The 26042-nt window shown below is 40.4% G+C and overlaps 1 protein-coding gene across 5 annotated transcripts in view; it reads left to right on the top strand.

The window, feature by feature from the left end:
* The first annotated feature begins 1070 nt into the window (after window positions 1–1070).
* Window positions 1071–26042, top strand: part of Ecpas (Ecm29 proteasome adaptor and scaffold) — a 132101-nt gene continuing 107129 nt past the window's right edge. The window contains exons 1-2 of one of the 5 annotated variants that reach the window (XM_036179344.1): window positions 1141–1503; window positions 9628–9731. In XM_036179344.1, the coding sequence (XP_036035237.1) occupies window positions 9710–9731 (22 nt within the window). In that variant the 5' untranslated portion in view covers window positions 1141–1503; window positions 9628–9709. Of the gene's footprint in view, window positions 1504–2081; window positions 2181–2563; window positions 2634–9627; window positions 9732–26042 lie in introns of those variants that run through there. The other 4 variants (XM_036179343.1, XM_036179345.1, XM_036179346.1 and 1 more) reach the window with 4 other exon arrangements.

The following is a 26042-nucleotide window of genomic DNA, read 5'->3' as shown; positions in this document are numbered from 1 at the left end:
ACATTGAAAATGTTTATGGAGGCTGACAAATTTACCCAGATCCTTGATCCCACGTGAGTTTGTTCTTCTGTCACTGACAATTATCTGAGCATTTATAACGATGGCAAATGTATTTGGCTCACAGTTTCAGAGGTTTAGTTCATGGTCACTTTGTTCCATTGCTGTGGGCTCGAGGAGAGGCTGGACATCGGAGCAGGGAGCGTGTGGTGGAGTAAAGCAGCTCCTCTCCTGGCAAACAGCAAGCAGAGAGCAGGGACAGGAAGAGACCTTTGCAACAGAGTCCCTAAGGACACACTTCAGTGACACACTTCCTTCAGTCGGCCCCACCTCCTGCTTTCCACTGGCAATGAAGCTGTGAAAGCATTAGTAACCTGATGATTAGGCCAGGACCCCAGGATCCAATTATTGGACCCCAGAGGCCACCGGCTGGCAAACCAAGTCCCAGGGAAGGAGCCTGCAGGGGCCAACACAATCCTACATGACATAATTTTTCTTTTGGGTGTGAGATGGACTGGGAAGGAGTCTTACTTTTTTTTTTTTTTTTTTTTAATCTTTCAAATCATCTGCATTCTTTACAAAGATAATGTAAATTTCTTTGTAAAGGTAAAATAAATACAGGAAGTAAAACTGTCAGTGTTTGTTATTAACATTTTGTACTTGCCTATGTCACATCCGGAACGACATGTATTATCATTTTAAGGCATTATTTCGGGCCCTAGGGATTCCATTTTGGGGAATTTCAATTCATTTAGGGTCTCCATAGTGCCCCTCTCCCCCAGGGAGGTATCTGATCGGGCACCTCATTTCTTACAGTGGAGTCATCCTGTAACTCCTTAGTTTGTATTCCATTTTACAACCGTGCACGCCCTCGTGGACAGACCGAAGGCATCACATTCAAAGTCAGCCTTTCCACTAGACACCTCGCGTTAAGGAGAAGAACTCTTCAACCAAGTCTGGGTAGCTCAAACTGCAACTTTCAGTCTCGTGGTCCCCTGCGCTTCCCGGGCTCGCAGCCCGTTCCTGGGGCGTTGGGGAGGGAGAAGGAGGGGGTGGGTCTGCCTCGGTGCTGATCTCCGGGGGCCGGTCCCTCGGTGCGTGCTCAAAGTTCGGGGCCGGCGGAGGCCCGGCCTGAGTCAGCGCAGCGGCCGACAAGTTCGCCGCGAGGCGCAGGGCGGGGCTTCCTCCGCCGACCCGAGCCTCGCTCGCTCGACTTTTCCGAGTCCACGTCTCTTCCTCCGTCCCGGCGCGCGTGTTCCTTCGGCTCGGGCCGGGCCGACGTGACAGCGGCACACACCTCCAACGCCAGCGCCGGGGCCGCGCGCCTCGAGGGAGCTCTCGGCGGAGAGGCGGGCCAGCCCGGGCCAGGCTCGGCCGCCGCACACAGGCTCCCGAGGAGCGGCCGCGCGCTTCTCCCCTCAGGCCCAGCCCGCCCTCCACCTTCGCGGGTCGCGGCGCCGGAGCGGGCGGCAGCATCCCGGGCTATGGAGACCGGTTCGGACTCAGGTCAGAGGCCGCGCGCCTGCGGCTGAGGGGCAGAGGCTGAGGAGGTGGGGGCGGCTCGCCCGCCGCCGTCTCCGCTCCGCGCGGGGCAAGGCTTTGGCGGCGGCAGGTGGGCAGGACGAGGCGCGAGCGAGCGAGCGAGCCTGCGAGCCAGCCAGCGAGCGAGGGCGGGCGGGCGGGCGCGCGAGGGGCCGGAGGGGGAGGGTGGGGTGGAGGATGGCTCAGCTCTTTCTAAATATAAGAGCCGGCGTGAGGCGGGCGGGTGAGCGGGTGAGCGAGCGAGCGAGCGAGCGAGCCGGGCGCCGAGCCGCAGAGCCGCAGAGCCGCGGCGCGGTCACTCGGCCGCACGGGCGGCTGCGGCTCCTCCGCGGCGCGAGGCTGAGCGAAGCGCCCAAGTCGCGAGCTCGCGGGGCGCGGGGCGCGGGGCGGCGCGGGCGGCGCGGCGCGGCGGGAGCGACGCTCGCCCGCGCGGAGGACGCAGGCGGCGGGGGCGGGCCTCGAGGGCGCAGCGCGGCCCGCGTGAGGGACCCGAGGCGGCCCCGGGCCCCTGCGGCACGGCGCGGCGCGGCGCGGCACGGCGACGGCCGCGAGCCCCCCTCGCCGGCCGTCCGCCCCTCCCTCGCTCGCTCCCGGGCGCAACATGGCTGCGGCCGCCGCCTCCGCCTCCCAGGACGAGCTGAGTAAGTGCGGCGCAGAGCCTGCGGCCGCGAGCGGGACTCAACTCCGCGCAGGGCCGGGCCCCGCGGGGCCCTGGAGGCTCGCAGGGTGCGGGGCCGGGCGAGCGGGCGTGCGGTGGCCTCGGCGTGCGGGGGGCTGGGGCGCTCGGGCTTGGCGGGCGAGCGGGCGAGCGGGCGGGACGCCGCCGCCGCCGCCGCCGCGGGCGCTTGTAGGCCGCAGGTTTGCACTGTCACGTCGTGAAATTGAAACCAGAGCTCGGGGTGCCAGAACCGCCTCTGCTGGAAAGCCGCTTCGGCCCGGGGTTTGGAGGAGCCCGGCCCCCTGACTGGCGGGCCGCGCGGCCTTATCGCCCCGGGGTCGGACTGTGTCCACCCGTCCCGTCTGACCCCCGCCATGCCCCCCGATTCTGACGGACGGGCGAGTTCTGCAAATGGAGCTTTTGGGAAGGAGAGAAGGTGCCTTTCCCCGACAAGCCTAGGAATGAGCAGAAAGGTCACGGATTGGAGATGACTCTCAGGTTGAAGCAGGAAAGACGGATAGGGCCGCTGTTGGCGGCAGAAAATAAATAAATAAGACGCGGGCTGACAGGGCTGTCAGAAAGGAGAGGCAGTCACGTTGCGATTTTCCAGGGGACGGTGATCCAAGCTCGCCGGGAGCAGTGGTCACCCCTAATTCCAGGCCGCCCAGCACGCTGCCAATGTTCCACTCTATGCTTTGTGGGAAGTGTAGTTCCAGGGTGTTGTAGGCCTATTCTGGGGCCATAAAGATTCAATTTCGTGGGATATGTAGAATAATTTGTTGCGTTTTGGGTGGTTAGTTCAAATGCTTTAGGGTATTTAAGAGCACCCCTCCCCGCCCCCATGTTGCCCTTCAGCTAAAGACTTAAAGAAAGGTGTTATTTGGGGATGATGTGTATTTGAAATGTGAGCATGGGTGAGGTGTTGCAAGCTTATGTTTGTGAAGCTTATGTTATTAAAGCGTCTCAATCGCCATGTGAAAGTAGTTAAATGTAATTTATGTTTCTTTGGTGCTTGGCAGTTGAAAGCTGCTTTTATGAACGTGATCTCACTTTTGCCCTCATAACAACCTTATGTGGCAGGTAGGTAGGAATTATCCTTGTTTTAAAGAGGAGGCTGGTTTAGAGGGATTAAAGTTCCTTGCTGCTTGACTCAGAACTGGTGGAGCAGGCGTACTGGTCGCTCTTTTGGAAGTGGAAGTAAACATTAGGTATGGCTCTAGGAAGAAAGGAGAATCTGAGGGGAACAAGGCAAGGTCTCAGGGTTTGGAGAGAGGTAGGTGTGGACTGCTAGCCACAAAGTTGACTGCTTGCCTGTCAGCCCCCATGGAATCACCACTTGACCTTTTGAAGAGATCAGATCCTCAATTTTATTTTTCAATATTTTTATTGTGGTAAGATACACATCACACAAATTATCATCCTAACCATTTTTAATCATGTAGTTCAGGGTCATTATATGCATCTACTCTGTTGTGCAATCACCACCACCATCCATCTTCAGGACTCTTCATCTTGCAAAACAACTCCTCACTCCCTCCTCCTTGAATCCCCTGACAGCCACTTTCCGCTTTTTGTCTCGGAACTTCACTAGCTAACATGTTTAAATGACTTTACACTGTATTTGTCTTTTTTTTTTTTTTTTTGCGTTTTATTGTTTTCTTTCATTTAGTATAATGTCTTCAAAGTTTATCCATGCTGTAACATCTGCCATGATTTTCTAAGATTGAATAATGTGCCCTTGGATGTAGTACATTTTCTTATCCATTCATCTCTCTATGGACAAGTTGCTTCCAAATTTTAGTTATTATGAATAATGTTGCTGTAGTCCTACTTTTAATTGAGGAACTGCCTTTCTCTCTCTCTCTCTCTCTCTCTCTCTCTCTCTCTTTTGTGGTGCTGGGAATTGAAAGCAGGACCTTGCATGTACTGGGCAAGCGCTCTCTCACTAGTCACACTCCCAGCCGGCCGTTTGTCTTTTTGCCTGTGGCCATACCATTTCACATTCCCACCAACATTGCATAATGGGCTTCACTTCCCCAGATTATTGTCAATAACTACTATTTTCTGTATTCTCACTAGTACCATTCTAGCGGATGTCAGGTGGTCTGATTTTATATATATGTAAAATATATTTTAAAGTAGACATGCCTCATGGTGTTTGGGTTTCTGTTGTAACACTAAGTACATTAAAATCTCAGGAATGGGGAACAAAATGAGATAAAGAATTGATAGCATTTTGAAGTGGCTTGTGTGTTTGTGTATCTGTAGTTGGTACTTGTATATCAGGTACTTTTAAGATGCAGATAGTATGTCTGGTTAAGAGATTTATTGGCATTAGCAGCAAATGTTAAAGTTAGGAACAGATAGTTCAACTCTAGCTATTCTGTTTTCTTTGTCAAACTATCAAAGAAATCTGTTGATTTAGCTTCTGTTTTTCTTCAGGAGGGATTAAAGACTTGGCATTTGGTTCCTTAGAAAAGTTTAAGACCATATACATAAGTGCAGGTTAATAAATTTCAAATGAGGATCTTGACATGGTGGCATATTTTGGTAATCCCAATCATATGTAAAGCTGAAGCAAGTGGAGCTCCAGTTTCAGCCCAGTCTGAAGTATATAGCAAAACTCTGTTACACACACACACACACACATACACACACACACACACACACACACACACACACCACTGAAACATTTTGTTTCAGAATGACTATAATAGGAGGAGAGGAAAAAAAAAAGCTGGACAGTGGTGGTGCACGCCTTTAATCCCAGCACTCGGGAGGCAGAGGCAGGTGCATCTCTGAGGCCAGTCTGGGCTACAGAGTGAGTTCCAGGAAAGGCTCCAAAGCTATACAGAGAAACCCTGTTTTGAAAAAGAGATAGATGTGTGTGTGTATATATATATACACACACACACACACACACACACACACACATACATATACATATATATACATATATGTATGTATGTGTATACATATATACACATACATACATACACACACACACACACACACATATATATATATATATATATATATATATATATGAATGGTAAAGGTGCCTTGAGGATTCATATATATATATATATATATATATATATATATATATATATATATATGAATGGTAAAGGTGCCTTGAGGATTCCAAGAAAAAGGAATGAATTATCCTAACATCTGGTAGTAGTTTACTGTTTTTGAGATTGGTCTTGTTATGTTACACATGCTGGTCTCTGGGCTCCAGTAATCCTCCTGCCTTAGCTTCCTGAGTGCTACAGCTAACTATAGGCTGTTACCACTGTGTCTGGCTTACTATTATTTCTGCATAGTAGATGATAATAGAAGCATCCCTCTGGATGGCAGCATTGTTTTTACCCACTGTTTTATTATAAAGCTCAACATACAGAAAAACTGAAAGTGAATATTTATATACTCACCATATACAGTCTGCTTTTGGTGGTATACTGTTCAGTGGCATTAAGCCCTCTGTCTTTCATATACATAACCACTTTAAATTACGTTGCCACAGTATACTGCTCCTGAGCAGCAAAGTTGACTGTTGTCTCTACAGTCCTCTTTCCTTTTTCCCTTCGTTCCCCCCCCCCCCCCTTTGAGACAGTCTGAATATATAACCCAAGCTAGCCTCAAACGGTTGGATCCTTCTGCTATGATTACAGGCATGCACTACCATGCCCAGCCTTTGATTAAGTGATTGATTGAATGATACACCCTTGAAGGTGTGAGCAAAAGGAGGAAAGGGAAGATAATCTTCACATTTGTTAGAATTTATGTTCTTTTTAAAAATATAAATCTTATGTAATTTTTACTTTGAATCATGTAGTTATAAAAGAATAATAGTAAACTAGTGTTTTTTGAGAGTATACGTACTTACTGACCCCTCAGAATAACTGAGTTTGGTGCTGTCAGCCAAATGGTGAAGTTATCCTAGGGCATAGTTAGGACTTGAACTTAGATTCTTTGACTTAAAAAATTAGATCAGTTCTGCTTTGTCAGCTGTTTGCTTCCCTACACTTATAGAAAGAAGTAGTTATAGTTTTAATGTTTTTTTTTTTCTTTTATCTTCTTGTATAGTGATCAAAACCAGTGTGGGTATGCTGGGGAAGGGTTCTACTACTGAATAAACTCTCATCCCTGTGGCAGTGTTTTGCTGTTGATAAACAGAATGTGCTAGACTTTCAGATAGTATGCGGGGTGCGGGGGGGAAGAGATTATTTAATTTATATTGTTAAACATGTTTCTTAAATCTAGTTTGTAATTATGTTCATAGTCTGGTTTTCTTTGTATTTTAGGCTCATATTTGCAAATGGAATGAAATTCACTAGAGGGCAGATGGCTAATTTGTATTGTAACATTATCCTTTATTGGTTCATGGAAAAGCTGGCACTGTAACTGTTTCAGTAGTTGGGAGAGGTGCTTCTGACAGAGGAAGAAAGGGTCTTAGAGTTTTTGCTTGGTCAGCTGCTTAGTGGTTTCCTGTTCTTGACTTTATAACTGTAGGGTGGCATTCAAACCTGGTCTTTTGTTGAGTTACGGACAACTCTTGAAGAAGCAGCATATAATCTTGAAGTCTATACTGTTCAGTTTGATCATTGGACATAGCTGTGTGAAACCTTAGTGGTTTAGGTTGTCAGATAATCAACATTCCAGCAGTCTTTTGAGAGTGGCTCTTTGAGAAGATGATATGTGGCAAGCTGGTAGGTAGCTGTGTACTTCACCGATTGTTTGGGCATACTGAAATAGTTCTTTAAAGTTGATCATTGTAATGACAGGCATATAGACTGCTGAGCTGATCTTTGTAGAAAGTATCATTAAATTTTAGTTACTTAAACAAATAGGATGCTAAAATGGAAAATGACAACAGGATTTCTCTCTCTCTCATTCTATTCCAAATTTTATTTTTACCCTATTTTTTGAATTATGTTTTCAGTAAACAATAATTTTTAGTAATGGCCAAAGCCAATAGTTGTCATGGGGATACTGGCCTTGTTCAGAAGATGGATGTTAAAACTGTAGGCAGTTGCCAGTGTGCTTAGATGGTTTGATCCCGTTGTTGATTTCTCCTTTTAGTACTGGCCAAGACTGCTTTGATGCTTGCTATCTTGTGTGGCATATTTTACCCACATATTTTCCAATTCAGTAAGCAGACTTTTAAGATAGAATGAGTAATTTATGGTCTTGTCCTCAGAATGCTTATAATTTGTCAATATAAATAGCTAATATGAAGCATGATATGAAAAATGCTTAATATGAGAGTTTGAAAATCTCAAGAATGAGTATAGCATTCTAGAATCTGAGGAATAATAGCTTAATTTGAGACATGGAAGTAGAATAATCATTTTAAGAAAAGGCTAAGTAAATGATGTGAGAGGAGTGGAGATATTTTTACTGTGGCTGTGTAAAGAACTAGGAAAGGAAATAAACTTGGTAGTCTGAGTCTTGCTCTATAGTGCTTTTATGATTTGGGAAATAGAATAAATTATTTTCCTGACTTTTTTTCCTTTTCATAAAATGGGGTGATGACAAGAAATACTCATGGTGTTGTTAAGATTGTTATATGTGAAAGTGCTCTGTAAACAGTTAAGGTCTCTAAATTTGCTAGTTTGGTATGAGGGAAGACAAAAACAGATAACATTGGGAAGATAGGATGGGCCAGGGTATAGAAATGCCAACATAAAAGAGTTTGAACTTTGTTCTGTAGATGGTAGAGAACCAGCAGAGATTCCTAAAGGGGTGTTGTACAACATGAGAAGATCTATTTTAAAAGGCTAACAGATGGCAGTGGTAAAATTGATTGTAAGAATCCAGAGATCAAGAGCACAAGACTCATTAAGAGGGGATCACAATGGCTAAAGAAATGTAGGGTCTGAATTGAGACAGTGGAAATGGTGTTGTTTGGCAAGGAGATAATGCTGTGTATATCGCTTTGTATAAATAAAATGCTGATTGGCCAGTAGCCAGGCAGGAAGTATAGGTGGGACAAGCAGAGAAGAGAATTCTGGGACTAGGAAGGCTGAGGAACAGACATCAGCCTGGGGTCCAGGGAGCAACATGTAAAGGCAACAGGTAAAGCCACGGAACACGTGGTGACATATAGATTAACAAAAATGGGCTGAGTTAAGTGTAAGAGCTAATCAATGGTAGGCCTGAGCTAATGGCTAAGCAGTTTAATTAATATTAGTTTCTGAGTGATTATTTTATAAGTGGTTGCAGGGTCTGTGGTGCTGGGCAGGACTGGAGAAAACTCCAGCTACAAGATAATATTAATGCTGAAGCCCTAAAATATATAGAAATGATTGGGTTATTATTATATAGATGAGGATTATTAACGGGGGGGGGAAGATTTAGGGATGATTCTAAGAATCTAACTGGAGACTCTAGGGTAGGGAAATAGGACACTTAGAGAATTGGAAATGAAGAAAAATAAAACCAAGATTGTATTCAACAAATAAGTGAATGAATGACTGAGACATCTTTGTTAAATAGTTCAAGGAAAATGTTTTGAGTGGTGGCCAGTGCCTCTGAAATGAAGAGTCAAAGCTGGTTTCAAATTCTTTCCTTTATCACTTTTTGGTTAATGTGTCCTTGATCACAAAACTGCCTACCTTTGGGCCTTGCTTTTCTCATTTGTAAAATGGGATCAGAACAAAACCAACTTACAGGATTCTAAGAATGGGAAGAGATGATGCATGATGCATGTTAAAAATTTGGTAGTGTTTGGCACATGGGTTGCATGTGTGTGGGAAATTTGTTTCCAAAGCTTGAAGAGGTGGAGAAGATGATGGGATCATGGGATGGAAAGATTGTTCCAAAGACAGCTCTTTGGAGCCTGTGAATATGTAGGGAGGGTTGAAATGACATGATTCTAGAGATGAGGAGTGCTGGGAAAAGTCATGGGTTACTACAGTTCTCAATATTAACTTTTCCCTCCCCTGAGTGTGTGAGACAAAGTCTCACTGAGTAGTCCATGCTAACGTCAAACTCTTGATCCTCCTGCTTCAGCTTCCTAAGTACTCAAGCATTTATATTCCTCAATTATCACACTGGCTATCATTCTTCTTATAGAAGTACTGTGTAGCTGGGAAACTTCCTTTAACTTTAATGCAAGGTTTTAATATGTCTATGATATACACATACTTATATGATATAATACATGTTGTATTGGTACTGGAGTTTTTAAATCTGTAGTCAGTTATTATCAGTGTATCTTTGGAAGCTTTATATAGGCTCAAATTCTGCTTATGGAATGCTCTTCTTCCCCAAATTTGGTAATCACTGTATTTTTTCTAATTCTTATTCACAAAGGAGGGCATCAAAGATGTTAGCAAGAAATGAAAAGTGCTTATTTTTCTTAAAATGGTAGCTATGTGTTCAAGTCTTTAATTGTATTTTTTTTTTGGTGTTCTAAATAATAGATTCTTTATACAATTGCATATGTCCGAGTGGATGAACATACCATTGGTGATCCAGAGGATTTTTGTCAAGATTGGATAAACCATGTATCACATTGATTGTAGAGGTTAGTAGATTTAGTTCTTGAGGATATGTGCATTTTTATAGCAGCATTTAAAAATGCATAGATTATTAGGTAGCAATTTCCCCTAAGAGCTTCACTTTTTTTTCCTTTTTCTTTTCCTAGTTACCTGACAGAACCAGTGAAGTTCATGTTAGTTTGTATTGCCTATTTCTATTCTCTGTGGTGATAAATATAAAAAAAAAATTAGCAAGAAAGAAGAAAAAGCTAAAATTTGAAGATATTACCTAGCAGTGTGCACAGGCAGAAACAATGGATGACAGTTTACAAGTAGTATTACTTGCTATACCAAAGCATTTTACAGTTTCAGGAACATTATTATGGAATTAATTATTTTACTTCTGAAAAAGGTAATGTAGGAGGCATCTTCATGGTAATTGATTATTCTTGATTCTGCTACTTGATATGCACTGTAATTTTTTTTAAAGCTGTTTTATTCTATGTCATTATTACACAGAGTGTGATTCCAGTTTTGCTCTTGGATGATACTGGATAGTTCTTTGAAACTTCATAAATTCAAATTGTAGTTTTCTCCTATCATAAATTCAGTATCCAGTGACAATGTGGGGTTTAGTAACAGCAGTCTAAAAGTGCATTTTGTGTCTATCTTCTACTATTACTCTCAGACTAATTTAACTATTTTATAACTTTTTAGTATATATTCTACTAATTACAGTATATGACGCTTAATTCATTTAAGTGGAATTTGGGGGTTGGAATATTTTATAAACTGGAGTTCAACTTCAGAATAAATTTTAGTTTATTTTTGCTATTCCTCATTTTTCCCCTGAGATGTGTGGAGACTTGGGAGGTTGGAAGGATTGTTTGGTCAAGCAATGAGGGCATTGCATATTCCACCCTGGATTCTTTAACTGTTTTGGGAATGGTGAGAAATGTGTCAATGCTTTTATGACATACTGAAGACAAGCAGGTCAGAACACACATTCTAGGACTTAAACTGTGACTTTTTATGTAGGCATGGTGGTGCATGCCTCTAATTCATGTACTCAGGAGGCAGACGCAGGAGGATCACTGCAACTTTAAGGCACTCCTGGACTACATGGTGACTCCAGGCCAGCTGGGATTATAGTATGAGATCCTGCTTCAATAAACAAAACAACATTTCAGCGTTTTTTCATATCTAAATAAACATTTTTCTTCCAAGTAATTAATTGCTTTTGGTGGATATTAACTAACTATTCTACATTGGACTATTATGCAACCTAAATTCTTATGTAGTATCTCCCCCAAATTGGCTTTCATAAGCCAAAGTAATCCTTCTGTTCACTAATTTACTAAAATTAATTTCTAACTGGCTGCCTGCCAGCTGCTGGCTCAGAGGGGAGAGGCCCTTTTGAGAGGTAGGAGTGCATGTGAACGTAAGAGTGTGTATGTGTTAGGAGCCTGACACTTACTGCATCTTAGGAATTGATGAGGACTCTGGGCAGATCATCTGGTCTAACCCTGTCACCACCCACCCCCCCCCCCCCCCCCCCCCCGATTTCTTTGCTTTCCTGTGTGCATGTGTGAAGAGGTGATCAGGAAGAAGGAAGCCTTTTTATGGACCATATTGAGTTGTAGGGACTTTAAAGTAGTCTGGCATCTTATACAGAAAGCTAGGATTTCAGAGTTACCAAGAAATAGACTTAACTTCACCATGCTTAAGGAGTTTGATACTAGTCTTTGTAGATGAAAAGATCGTTGACTTTTTCTGGGGATGCGAAAATATCTATTCACCCCCCCCCCCCAAATGTATCATTGGCAAACAAAGAATTGATTCTACCCAAGTTTAGCTTGGTGAAGCAAGGAATTTATTTGGGCTACTTAAAGGAGCCTGGGTAACGGTTACTTAGAGGAGAATACATGACTCAAAGGCACCTGCTGGACTGCAAAGCCCCACCAGCATGGTTGCCACGGAAGTTGAATTCCTAGAGCTCCCTGGTGGACTTGGGCAGGCAGCTGCATGGATGACTCTCCTTTTTTCTGCAGTTGTTTACAGCTTATGAAACTGGGGGAGGAACCTCTGGATCATAACTTTCTAAGCTTCCTGAGTCTTATGATCCTTAACCCCCTCTCTGAGGGAATGTTTCAATTTAGAGGGAAAAAAACTATATAACAAGGACTTTCTTATTGGGTATTTGTTTTGGCCCTGAGGACAGAGGGACAAACATGCTTTGATTGCCTTACTTCTGGAGGGCAGGAGGGGTAAAGGACCCGGGGTTGTGAAGGTTCCCTTGGGCTGCCCTAGCTAGAGGAAGGCAGCTTTTGCAGAAACCATGCTGATTGTTTCTTTCTGGGAGTCAGTCATTTCCTCACTTCCAGAATACTCTATTTGTGCTTACTGCTTGACTGCTTGGCATTTGCTTTTAAAAAGTACATTTGCATTTATTTGAGTTCCTTTAAAAAAGGCTAGAGTAGGGGCAAATTTCTATTTTAAAGTCTTAGGAATGAAGATGGGAGTTTGATTTCTAGCCATTACTTTCTAAAGAAAAGTCCTGCCATCCTTATTTGGGTCTTGTACATATTAGATTGACAGCTAATGACTTAGAATAGTATTTAAGAATCAACAGGTAAAGTGGACTTTCAGGGGTAATATTAATTAGATTTATAAAAGACAGAAGAATAATCTAGATACCAGCCAGGTCTTCCTATTTTTTCAGTTTTAACCTCAAACTAATCCAAGTGGTTTTTAGTGTTTGAAGATGCTCAGTCTCTACTTTACACCTCTAGATTGTCTCTTCCAGTTGTATAACTTAGTTCTTCTATTTTTCTTAGCTTATATGTTCCCATTTCTGAAAATGCTGCTTTAGTTATGGCTGTTTCAGCCTGACATGAGATCCACCTAGCTGTCTGTCTGTCTGTTTTGTACTTACTAGTCTCTTTTACTCCCAAACATTCCTGGAGTGAATTATTGAACATGTGGTAAGTCACAGGGTAGCCTTGTCTTTGGATCACTTGATTTTCTGTGATTTCACTGGTCCCCTTGCCATTTCCCTCTTTTTTCTTTTCCTTTTGCTATGGAAACTGCTGTAATTCCCCTGATTTGGATCAGGACAGCTTTGCCACACAATGAGCAATCTTACTTTCTTGTCATGGTATTAAAAACATGTCTCTTCCAACTGATCCTAATTTATAACTTACCACCAGTTTCCTCTTTTCCTATTACAGTTGTTGGATGCACAAACTTCTAAATAGCTTTTATGATACATAAATTATTTCTTTTCTCTGCATTCAACCAGTATTTGAGCATCTACTTTCTGAAAGGAACTGAGTTTAATATTGGCATAAGAGACTCAGTCATAGGGTCTGAGCTTAAGCTGGATGAAGATGGAGACAATGAGTATGCAGTAGAGTGGAATCAGATGAAATCTGGTTTAGGAAAGGGAGAATTGGGCAGTTACATAATTTGTAGCAAAAGATGATAATCATTAGCAGAAGTATAGAAAATGCAAGGGGCAGGATGGGTCAGGGGAGGTTGTAGAGGAGCTGAAACAGCTCCAGGATGTCTCCTGTAGCTGCGTTCAGGAGAAGCTGGGAGTTTTGACTTGGCCACAGAAGAGAATTTCAAGAGGAGTCAGTATGAAGCAGAATTGGAGTTCATTAAGAAGAGATTTTAACATAGATTTAAGCATGGAGATTAATAATTGCTCAGGGAAAATATAAGATAAATCTAAGTGTAGGCATGGGCTACTCAAGAGAGAGTTGCAGTTGTCTTTGCCATAACCATATAGGTGATTTTGGTGGATTCTGAAGTTACATCTCATAAGGTTGTTAAGACACTTAAATGTGATGGAAGGATGGTTTCCGATGTGCACATGTTAAGTAGTATTACACCTGATAAAGGTAAACTTTAGGTCACAGGCTCCTTCTCATGCCCCCTGAATTTTCCTGGTCTTTGTACTTTATATCCTACCCAGAAAAGGCCTGTAGGGAGCCCATAGGACCAGGATAGATGTGTTATGTTTGTATAGTCTGTAATATTTGAGCTGGGCCTCAAGTGGGATGGATTTAGATGTGTGTAGATAGAGGAGTGGTCTGGTGTATTTGGGAGAGTATTGGAGAGTATACTATATTGATTGACTTGCTTGGCCAAAAGAATTGGACTGGGAAAAACAGGATGTGGTGGCACACCTTGATTCTAGTACTTGGGAGGTAGAAGGGGGAGGACTGGAGTGACAGCCTGGACTAGAGCAAGGATGTCTCAAATAATTGGGCTGGGAGAATTTATTGTATATACAAGAAACAATTGGGATTTGGGTGGCTTTTTGGGAATGATGGAATACATCGGTGAGAACGTTCATTGTGGATAGATTGACCTACTGCTAGGAAGGACTGACTCCCTTTTTGATTTGACATGGCATTGGAAGCATTTTGTTTTCTAAATGTACTTTATGGAGGTATGGTTTTGTTTTGTTGTTCAGGATCGTCATTTATATTTGGATAAAGTTGTAAGCTGGCTTAAGCCATGATGGCACTGACAGTGAATCAGAATACTTAAGGAACTGAGAGAGACCTCAAGAGAGTCCTGGAATTGCAGGCTAGAAGTTGTTCAGGTCTTCTCTCAGCTTTTCTGTGTCTTTCTTCAGTCTACTTCTGATTTTGTAGTCAGTAAGATAGGCTTAAGATACCTGTATCATATCTGCTAGTTTGTTTCTCGTTTCAACCAGTCAGGTGAAGCTTAGCTCTTGAATCCCAATTCTGAATGCCTGAAGAAAGTTGCATCAGAGACCTACTGTGATATGTTTGACACTAGTTGTGGTCAAGGCACACATTTATGCTGTCTACAGTTGTCTCATAGGATATAGTATCTTTGCTGTCTTTTTTCTCTGCTGAAACCAAGCTGTAACTTAGCATCTTAGAAGGAGCATTGTGATTGGAGATAAACTGCTATTCACTAACTTTGTAATCTTGACCAACATAGCTTTTGTAGACGTTCTCATCTCATCTATAAATTGGGGCACTTTTACCTACATGGGTAGTGCTTTGGAGGGACAGCATATATTTTACGGTATACCTGGAGGATAGAGATCTCTTTGGGTTCAACTTCTGTGTCTTATTTAGTGACCTTTGGCAAGGTCATGAGTTCCAGTTTTAATTTTTCATCTATAAATGCAAGTATCTGTTTTCCATCATGTTTTTCTCAGACCCAAAAGACCATGGCCATCTTACATATAAAAATAAAAAGAGTAACTACTGTAGGGAAGAATATTTGTGAATTATTCTTACAACCTGGAATACTTTTGTGGTAATGAAGCAGATAATTAAAAACACCATGTGGCTTTAGATTATTAATTGATTTGTTATATGAAGGGACATGATCTAGGTGTTTTCAGCTTTCTTTTCAATCTCAGCTTCTACTTAAAATCCCTCACCTCTTTTTTTTTTTTTTTTTAAGTTTTTATTTTTCTGTGCTGAGTATTGTACTCAGTTTTTACACATGCTGGCAGGTGCTGTACCATTAAGCTACATTCCAGTCCCCCACTTATATTCTGAAATTTACTTTCATATTCATAAAACTTGATGTCTTTGTTAGACAATTATATAAAAACAACAAACTGAACTTATCACCCAGAAATAGCTGTTTTCTTTTTCTGGTTTACCAAAAGTCATTTATGCTCTTGAAGTAATTAATGGAGTTAAACAAATAGTAGGCAGTATCCTTTCCCCTTCTTCTTCATACTCTATGAGGAGTGTTGTAACAAGAAGGTTGTCCTGAAAAGATCTCTCTTTCCCATTCTTCTTTTTTTGTGTTTTCTCCACAAGTAATGTGGAGTTATAAAAATATCTTTACATCTTCTTTGCTTACATGGATGTAATAGTTGATATGAGTTGACTAGAAACTGGATTTCTTTGGGGCCTTAAAATTATTCCAAGGTTTTGGTACTTTTCCTTAGACCAGATACTCTTATTTTATTTTCTACACTTAGGATTCTTTAAAAGTTCTGTGATTAAAATTATTTCCTTATCCTTGAAACATGAGTTCTTTTTTTTTTTTTTTAAATTGCTCTGTATTCTTTTGAGATAAAAAAGACATTTATTTTTATTGAAGAATATTTGAAAATACAAAGAAACATCACTGATATATTTTCTTCCCCTTTATATACACTTATAAACAAAATTTTGGTGTATGTATGGTATCTTTAAAACAAAAATAGTTCAAGTAAGAACAAAAGAACATTATGAAGAAATTATGGAGAACTATTATGAAGAATGAGTTTGTCTGTGTTTGTTGCCGGGGTTGTTAGGGACGGAAGCTTGGGTATATGCTAATGCTCTGCCACAGCATTTTATGGACTCAGGTCTCTCCTGGCATAAAGTTTTGACATTTTTTTCTGCTAGCTTCAGATCCTTGAAAAAATATTGCAGAGATCATTCAGATCCCCTGTTACTGCTCTTTCCTTCCTTTCCCCCTTTATCTCTTCTTCCCTCTGCTCATCTAGACACGGTCATCCATTCCTGTGGTGTTATATCATGAATAGTGTTCATACTGCATTTAGAGACTTTCTGAACTACAAGTGCCCTGTTGTACATGCCTTTCTTTTTGACTTGTTCTGGATCTTAAGAATTTTAAGGTTGGGAATTTAGCTCAGTGGTAGTAGGCAAGCGCAAGGCCGTGGGTTCGATCCTCAGCTCCCCCCCCCCCCCAAAAAAAAGAGTTTTAAACAGTACTGTTCTTCATGTAGCTCTGACTCTTGTTTTTACCACAGTGTGACCCTACTACATTTAACCACTCATCTGTTGCCTGATGTTTAGATCTTTTCCCTTTTGCTATCCCTGCAGCTATGAGTGGTTTATGCATCTGTCCTGTGCTTGGTGTGGTACAGAGGAAGAGTTACTGCCTTCCTGCCCTCCTTTTCTTTCTTCCTTCGCGGGCTTTTGGGACAGCATATTCTAGCCCAGGCTGGTTTAGAACTGACTACAATGGCCTCAGGCTTATAGCAGCTCTCTGGAGCCCTCAGATTCTGAGTCACCAAACCCTGCTTAGTTCTCTAAAGTATTTATATTCAGTTCTTTTATAGTTAAAAACATACCAGCTACTTATAACTTACTCCTCTTCCCCTTTTTACTTTATAGAATGAATTTTTTTTATATCTTGTTTATATTTTATACTTGGTGCTTGAGTGTGCTGTTTCAATTTTTCACTTTTCAGATTTTCTTTTAAAGCTTAAAATACCTCAATGTTATCCATGTTATTAATTTACCTGGAAGTAATTTTTATGATAGTTCATGTATTTCTGGTTGTCTGCTGTATTCTCTATTTCAGTCTGTTGATTTGTCCCTTCATAAATACTTTTATTGTACATACTCTTAATTACAGTACTTTTATAAGTCTTAAAATCTAGTAGGGCCATTCACTTTTGTGAAAATTTTTGATTATTTTTGGCTGTTTGATATTCCATGTTATTTTTTATTCATATTCCACCTGAATTTTACAATCTCTTCAACATTCATAAAGAACTTTTATCTATAGAGAATTTTTGATTGTGGAATATTCTACTATTTTTATAATATTGAATTTATTTATAGACATTTTTACTGTTTACCAGATATTTTTGGCTCCTTCTTCTGGGAACAAAAGACATTTTGGTGCTTGGTGGCCTTTTGGTAAGGGACATGACTTGGTGTGCATATAAGGCATGAGATTAGTTTAACCTGTTTGTTGAGCAGAGGGTTGAGGATATGCTGCCAGGCAGCAGTGTTTCAGCTGGAGTTGGCCCTACCAGCTAACTACTGAGCAGATTCTTCCTACTGAGCTTTGGTCGACTAGTACTGTGGAAAGTTAATGTCAATTTTTTTAAGTTGTGAAGACTTGGGCATTTTAATCACAGAATCAACTAACCTGTTCCATCTGATACAGAAATTTGAATATTTCTAGGATGTTTATTCTAGTCTTTAGAATTGTTATAGTTCAATAAAGAATTTTGACATGTTTGCTTTCTAGGTATCTATCTTAGGGTTTCTGTTGTTGTGAAGAAACACTGTGACCGAAAAGCAAGTTGGAGAGGAAAGGGTTTATTTGACTTCCACTTCCACATTGCTCTTCCTCAATGAAGGAGTCAAGGACAGTTGGAACTCAAACAGGGCAGGATCCTGGAGGCAGGAGCTGATGCAGAGGTCATTGAGGGTACTGCTTACTTGCTCTTCATGGCTTGCTCAGCCTGCTTTCATACAGAACCCAGAACCAGCAGCACAGGGATGGTACCACCGACCCTCCCCCATTGATCACTAATTGAGAAAATGCCTTACAGCTGGATCTCATGGAGACATTTCCTCAATTGAGGCTCCTTTCTGATGACTCTAGCTTGTGACAAGTTGACACACAAAACCAGCTAGGACAGTATCTTATGTTTTTTATTGTTGTTGTAAAAATCTACTACTTCCTTTTTTGACTCTTTGTCCTCATGTATATATCAGTTGGCTTCTTTACTCTGATCTTGTGTGCAACATGAACTTTCGTGTTCCACATATGCTTCTCATAGATACTATATAAGCTATGAAATACTGGCAGTTAAAAAAAATTCCTGTTGGGTTGGGGATTTAGCTCAGTGGTAGAGGCAGAGCATTTGCCTAGCAAGGTTCAATCCTCAGCTCAAAAAAAAAAAAAAAAAAAATTCCTGTTTATTTTTTTATACTGCATTTTTTCATGAACCTTCAGTTTGGTTAGAACTAGTAATGGTGTGTACTTTTTGTGTTGTCCAGGTTTTGTATACAATATGATATTTGCTGTAGATTTTACATTTTGTGAAATAATGGTAATTTCCTTCAGGACTAGTTGTTTTCAAATCCACATATCAAATCATATATCCTCTGTGATATTGGGATTCTATATTTCCCATATTCCTCTACTGAGCAGCTTCCTGTGTTAAGGCTCTCATTTTCTGCTTCAATGAGAATATTTTCTTTCTTCCTCCTAGAAATTATATTGTTTTATCTTTCATATTTAGAGTTTTTGGGAGTGGTGTCAAGGATGGAACCCTGGATCCTGTTCAGTCCATGCTAAGCACCTACTCCATCACTGACTACCTCTACCTTTTCATATTTAGATTTATGACCACCAGCAATTTATCTTATTTCATGTTTGGTGTGATGAGGTAGGAGTTATGGTTTGTTCTCCCTTATTACAATGTAATTGATTTAGTGCAGTTTACTGAAATCACAATTATTTGCCTACTCATTTTATTCATAACTTTGTTTTAAAGCAGTGACTTATACATGTTTATCTCTTAGGGATTTTCTATATTTTCCAACTGGTCTATTTTTGTACCACATTATACTTTTAATTATTGTCATTTTTGGCAGGGTTCCAAATCTTATCATATTAATTGTTTTTCCTCTTCAGCATCAGTTTGATAAATATTGGTAATTTGCTCTCCTCCCCCTTTTTTTTAACTTCAAGGTTATCCTTTATTTAGTATTCTTTAAAATACCTTTTGAGTTGCTATTGGATAATGTTTTCTGCAAACCAGTTCGGGGATAATTGACCTCTTGTTACTATAAGTTAAAGTTACTCTTATCTGAAAGGCTTAGGATGGATTTCTGATTTTTGTCTTTAGATTAAAAAATGCATATATTTATAATGTGGTAGCTTGTGGATGAAACCCAGGTCTAAACACAAAATTTCTTTATGTCTTCCATTTACTTTATACATTGATTGTAGGTAATTATATACAACAGGCTTAATATGCTTGTATTTTGACTGTGATCTGTGTTAGGTCAAGTGTGGAATTTTATTCTTGTAGCCCAATAGTTTTGGGTTGTGGAGCATTTCAGATCTTAAATTATTGGATGAAGAAACCTCAGTTTTATTGTGATCCATGTTTATTGTATGACCTTTCACTTTAATTTCTTACAGCACAGTGCATTTTGGTTTGCTTCCTTCCTTCCTTCCTTCCTTCCTTCCTTCCTTCCTTCCTTCCTTCCTTCCTTTCTCTTCCTCCCTCCCTCTCTTCCTTCCTTCCTTCCTTCCTTCCTTCCTCCCTTCCTTCCTCTTTCTCTCTCTTTCCCTCCCTCCCTCCCTCTCTCTCTCTCCCTCCCTTCCTCCCTTCCTTCCTCCCTTCCTTTCTCTTCCCTCCCTCCCTCCCTCCCTCCCTCCCTCCCTCCCTCTCTCCCTCCTTCCTCCCTCCCTCCCTCACACCCTCCCTCCTTCCTTCCTTTTCTTTCTTTAAGTCTCTTGAGACAAGGTTGCTCTGTGTCACCACTGTGGCTGTCCTGAAACTCACTTTGTAGACCAGGCTGGCCTTGAACTCATGGAGATCTGCCTGCCTCTGCCTCTTCCCAAGAGCTGAGATTAAAGGCGTGCACTACCATCTCTCGGTGCATTTTGGTTTTCTGCTTGGAGGTCTAGCACAATTTTCCCTTTTCTAGGTGTATTGTTAGGTTTTTATGTGTCCTTTCTGTGTGTGAATACCATTTGCAGATAATGAAAATGTTCTTCCCAAACTAGTGCATTTTATTTATTTTTTGTCTTATTATTTTGAATATAATTCACAATAAACATTTGAGTAGAATTATTTAATTATTTGCTAGAGATTGAACTTAGGACCTTGCACATGCTAGACAAATGCTTTACAACTGACTCACATTCTTAGTTAGCCCTTGGTATAATTTATTTTAAAATTATTTTTGTGTTTTGTGTGAAAGCTTGCCTGCATGAATATATGTGCACCATGACATTCCTGGTGCCCACAGAGGGCAGAGAGGATATTGGATCTCTTGGAACTCCAGTTACACATGGTTGTGAGCCTCCATTTGAGTGCTGGGAACTAACCCCAGGTCCTTTGAAAGATCAGAAAGTAGTTTTAACCATGGAACCATTGCTCCTGTCTCTGAGTAGAATTCATACTAGTGAACATTTTTGTGTTCCCCAAATAAGGGAAAATGTAATTTATGTAGTCAATTTATTATTAAGTACAATGTTTGCTGTAAATTAAAAAAAATCCTATTAGAATAAATTATTCTACCTTATTTAGTGTGGATAACTTATTCCTATCTTGTCAACTTGAGTACGTTTTCTAAATATATTGAATTTTGTTTTGTTTTGTTTTGTTTTTTCAAGACAGGGTTTTTCTGTGTAGCTTTCGTACCTGTCCTGGGACTTGCTCTGTAGACCAGGCTGGCCTCAAACTCACAGAGATCTGCCTGGCTCTGCCTCCCGAGTGCTGGGATTAAAGGCGTGCACCACTACCGCCTGGCTAGTATATTGAAATTTTATAGGATTTTAAAATCTTATTCTCTTAGTTTGGTTAAGTATACTGATTTTAAATTGTTAAACTGACTTTTTACTTTCTTTTTTTTGCGGGGGGGGGGCTGAGAATCGAACCCAGGGCCTTGCGCTTGTTAGGCAAGTGCTCTACCACTGAGCTAAATCCCCAACCCTAAACTGACTTTTTAAGCAATCTTGAAATAAGCCCTTCTTTAGCATGATATATTATTATTTTTATGTAACACTGGATTTGCTTTGCTATTTGACTTATAATTTTTATTTTATTTGCTTTTGTGTTCAAGTAAAATATATTTTATTTGCTTCTGCTTTTGGGGATCTAATTGGGATACATATATATATATATATATACACATATATATATATATATATGTATATATACATGTATGTGTGTAATAAATCATATGATTATAACTTTATGCAATGAATGGCATTTCTTAGGCGGGAGAGCTGACTCAGTAGGTACAGACACTTTATTGCCAAGCTTGACAACCCTGAATTTGACACTTTGATCCCCAGAGCCCACAGAGTGGAAAGAGAGAACCAACTCCAGCAACTTGTCTTTTGACTTCCAGTAAATGTGCTCTTAGTTTTCTTTTGGTGGTGTTAAATGAAGGTGTTAACATCTAGCATAGGATTCCTACTGGCTTATAGTCTACAATTAATCTTAGCTGAATATGTGTTCTGAAACAGAAACACTGGATAAATTCCATATTTATAATATTTTATATTAATTTTATAGTAGCAAGATTTTTTAGAACTGAGTTAAAATTTAAGAAGTGATATATTATTTATATTTAACGTGTGTGTATGTGTTTGTGTGATCGTGTGTGCACATGTGTGCACATGTGCGAGTGTGTGCACACCTGTATGCACCCATGGCATGAATGTGGAGGTCAAGGAAGACATTGCTAGAGTTAGTTTTCTGCTTCCATAATGTGGGTTCTGGGGTTGAACTTAGGTCATCAGACTTGGTGGCAAGCAACTTTATCCATGGTGCTATCTCACCAGCCCAGGAAATAATGTATTTTAAGAGACAGTAGAACATGTATGCACAGTACATAACATTTTTTATGTAGTAGTGTAGATATACCTAACAGATTAAGGATGTGATCCTCCATAAAGCTGTAATTAGATACCATCATCAGTTCTGATCAGTTGCCTGTTTTTCCCAGATTTACTAGGTTGTCCCAACCTCTCAAGTGCTGAGATAATTGGTGTTTATTGCCAAAGCTGGTATAGTAGCCAGAGTTTTCACTGCCAAGATATTGAGTCATTGCTCATGTGGTTTGATTTCCAGCCTCTTCCCTTTATTACCTGGCTTTAGTTGCAATCTCCCAAGCATGTACTTGTTCTTTTTAAGTTGATCTACCCCCCTCCTGAGTTATTACTTCACATAAATTGTTTAGGAATTCTCTCTATCAATTACTTCCTTAGTATAAGCGCTCTGATGTGATCATAGGTCCCATCATTGACTAACAAAGGCATTTCAGTAACTAAGGTTGCTTCAAGGATCTAAAATTATCCCCTCTGATCAGGGATATAGGTCAGCCAAAATATTTTTTTTTTTTTAATTTTTGAGACAGGGTCTTTATATAGCCCTGGCTGTCCTGGAACTCACTATTAGTGGCCTCGAACTCACAGAGATTTGCCTACCTCTGCCTCTTTGAGTGCTGAGATTAAAAACGTGGGTCACCACACCTAGCTCAAATTCTTTATTATGCAATAATATAAATTCCAAACATAAAATATGATAGATGTATGTGATACAATGTTTCACATGTTTTGTACTCAAACTCAATCATGTGTGATTCTTTGTAGAAGAGGAAAATAACCATAGAAAGGTTCGATTCATTAACTAAGACCAGTAAATAACATTTGACAAGAAACTAAGTTTTTTGGTTCCATTATATTTCCTGGACCCTCTAAGAGAGTTATTAGTTGTGCTTTCTCAAGGTATAGTTAACTATGTAGTTTAAGAATATATTTTTAAATTTAAAGGTGCTTTCAAATAATATATATAAGTAAAACATTTCATAATTTTATGTTTTCATATGTGTGTATTTATATACATACACAAAATCTGAACACTTGACAGAAACTTTCCGTTTTAAACAAAGGGTATTTTTTTCCTATATCATGCATGAGTATTTGAAATTTATATGGTTATATTTTTTTTCAGCTTTAGCAACTTGGTAAATGCTATGTGGGGAGGGAAACGGAAGGGAATTTCCTGATTTATTCAGTGCTGTAGTTTGTGTTCACTAACCTTAATCGGGTCCTTTACCATTTCTTCAGTTTTATGTTTCAAGCATGTTTTCTTTTCTTCTTTACCCTGACAGTTGTAAGCCTTTTTCTACTATAGATACACTTCTGACTTGTTCTGTGCCTTCCAAATCTCAGTACATGACATTGCCTTCAATTTTGTAGCAACAAGTAGTAGCAACCTCTCTTTTCACCTGCTTGCCTTACAAGGGGAGCAGTACCTTCTTTGGCATTTAATAGATACACTGAGGAAACACCACTTCAGCTGCAAGAACCACTGTAACCATAGCTGCTGTTGAAACTATGACTTTGGCTTTAGGATGTATTGCTCTAGTCACAACTTCTCCAAACAGCTTGTGCTGACTCCTGAATACTTTGGGTGGGGGGTGGGGAATGACAGAATTTGGTGATCTTTAGATGATCCTATCTATGTTGTTTCTATTCCCACTCAGAACATGGATGAGGGTATTTTTCCCTTGTGCCTTAACAAAAGCTGGATTGGTAGGCAGGGGTCTGTGTTCATTTAAAGCTTGTAAGAGATTGGTGGATTAGAATCTGTGTACACGCCTGCCCTGCCCTTTCTGACTAGCCTATGTCTCACTTTCACTGGGCCAGTCTGAGGCATCTCTTCTAAGTACAATCACCCCCTGGGTTGCAGCACTTGGCTCCAGGTAAAATTCAGTGTCTGTCTCTTGACTTTGCCTTTTTGTCTAGCTCTCTCCCTCTCCTTCCCTCTTCCCACCTCCCTTTCCTTCCTTTCTTTTCCTTCCCTCTCCCTCCCTCCCTTCTTGGCTACAGCTCTGGGTTGCGTTGCATTTCTGATTCTGCTTTCTCTTCCTGAGTGCTAGGATTACAGGTATGTGACACCATGCTTAGCTATTAGATGTGATTGCTTTTATTTTAGATAATTTTCCAGTTCTATAGTAGTTAATATTTATTGTCAACTTGATAGGATCTATAATCACCTGGGAGACAAATCTCTGACATAAAGGTGGGAAGAAGCTACATCCTATTATGGGTAGCACCATTCCATTGGTGAGTGTCCTGAGCTGAATGAAAATGAGAAAGTTGAGCTGAAGAAATAGCTCAGTAGTTAAGAGCACATAGTGTTCTTGCAGAAAACTAAGTTTGGATCCTATCACTTATGATGGATAACTCATAACTACCAGCTCTGGGGGATCTGATGCCCTCTTCTGTAGCTGAAGTTTTCCTGTGTCTTGCCAGGTCCGCAGCCACTTAGACCCAAGTAAACACACAGAGGCTTATATTAATTAAAACTGCTCTGCCATTCGCTCAGGCCTACCACCAACTAGCTCCTACACTCAAACTCAGCCCATTTCTGTTAATCTATATGTTGCCATGTTTTCCGTGGCTTTACCTGTGTACCATTACATGCTGCTCCCTGAACGGCAGGCTGGCATCTTCTGACTCAGTCTTCCTCTTCCCAGCATTCTCCTTGTCTGCTTATCCTGCCTATACTTCCTGCCTGACTACTGGCCAATCAGTGTTTTATTAAACTAGTATACAAAAGCATTATTCCATAGCATTTTTCTGTTGTCTATAGGCAATTATGCTATATGTACGTGGACACACATTCACACAAAGTTAAAAAAAGTATTGTTTTTAAAGGAGAAAATGAGCTGAATACCAGCTTTTATTTCTCTTTGTTTCTTGACTGTGGACACAGTTTAACCAACTGTATTATATCATGTCTCTCCTGTCCCGATGGACTGTGTCCTCACACTGGGATCCAAAATAAACTTTTCCTTCCCAAGTTAATTGTTGTCATGTATTAAATCACATCAGTGAGAAAAATAACCAAGTAAGGATTTTTCCATTTTTTCCTCTTTCTTTTTTTTGATGCTATAGTTTGAACCTGGGTTTTGTACATAGTAAGAATATGCTATGCCAGTAAACTAAACCTGGAGCCCTCCAAATCTTTTTCCTCCCCCACCCCGGCCTCCATTCTTTTCTTCCTCTCTTCCCCTTCCACCATTCTCCCTTTTACACAGGATTTCACTGTGCATTTCAGTTAGCCTTGAACTCTTCATCCTTTTTCCTCTGTCCTTTGAGTGCTAAAGTTACATGTTCTTATCATGCTTGGCCCAAATCTCTCTCACTTTGGTTTTTTGAGACAGGATTTTGTAAACAGATGACTCCCTCCCTCCCACATGTTCCTGAATAACCAATCAGGCTTAGTATTATTTACAAATTGTTTAGTCTATGGCTCAGGCTTATTGATAGCTAGCTCTGACATCTTAAGTTAACACATTTCTATTAACCTATTTAGCCATGTGGTTGTGGTGTTACCAGTCTGCTGGCATTTTGTTCCTATGGTAGCTGGATGGCATCTACCTGACTCTGCCTTTCTTCTCTCTTATCTCTCTTGGATTTCCTGTCTGGCAATAACCTATTTTACCATAGGCTAGAACAGCTTCTTTATTAACCAATGGTAGCAACACATATTCACAGCCTACAGAAAGACCATTCCATAGCACTTCCCCTTTTCTGTCTAATCAAAGAGGAAGGTTTTCATTTTAACAATAAAATTACATGTAACAGTTATCAAGCAAGAATTACAGTTATAATATCTAGTCTTTTTATTTGGTAAAATTAAAGAAAATATTCTGTCTATCCTATTTTTGTGAGTCTAAAGTTTTATATCCAATTTACCTTTTATCATAACTAAAGAAAACTATAACTGTCTAGTCTTCAATTCCATCAAAGATGCTAGAAGGATATATTACCTAAGTAAACAGGAAGTGCATTGCAGCAACTTCCAAAATTCTAGAAGTGACAGAGATATTTAG

Source organism: Onychomys torridus, chromosome 2, assembly GCF_903995425.1.
Source record: "Onychomys torridus chromosome 2, mOncTor1.1, whole genome shotgun sequence".
Taxonomy (NCBI): Eukaryota; Metazoa; Chordata; class Mammalia; order Rodentia; family Cricetidae; genus Onychomys; species Onychomys torridus.
Note: the sequence above shows the minus strand (reverse complement) of the source record. Positions and strands in the feature narration are given on the sequence as shown.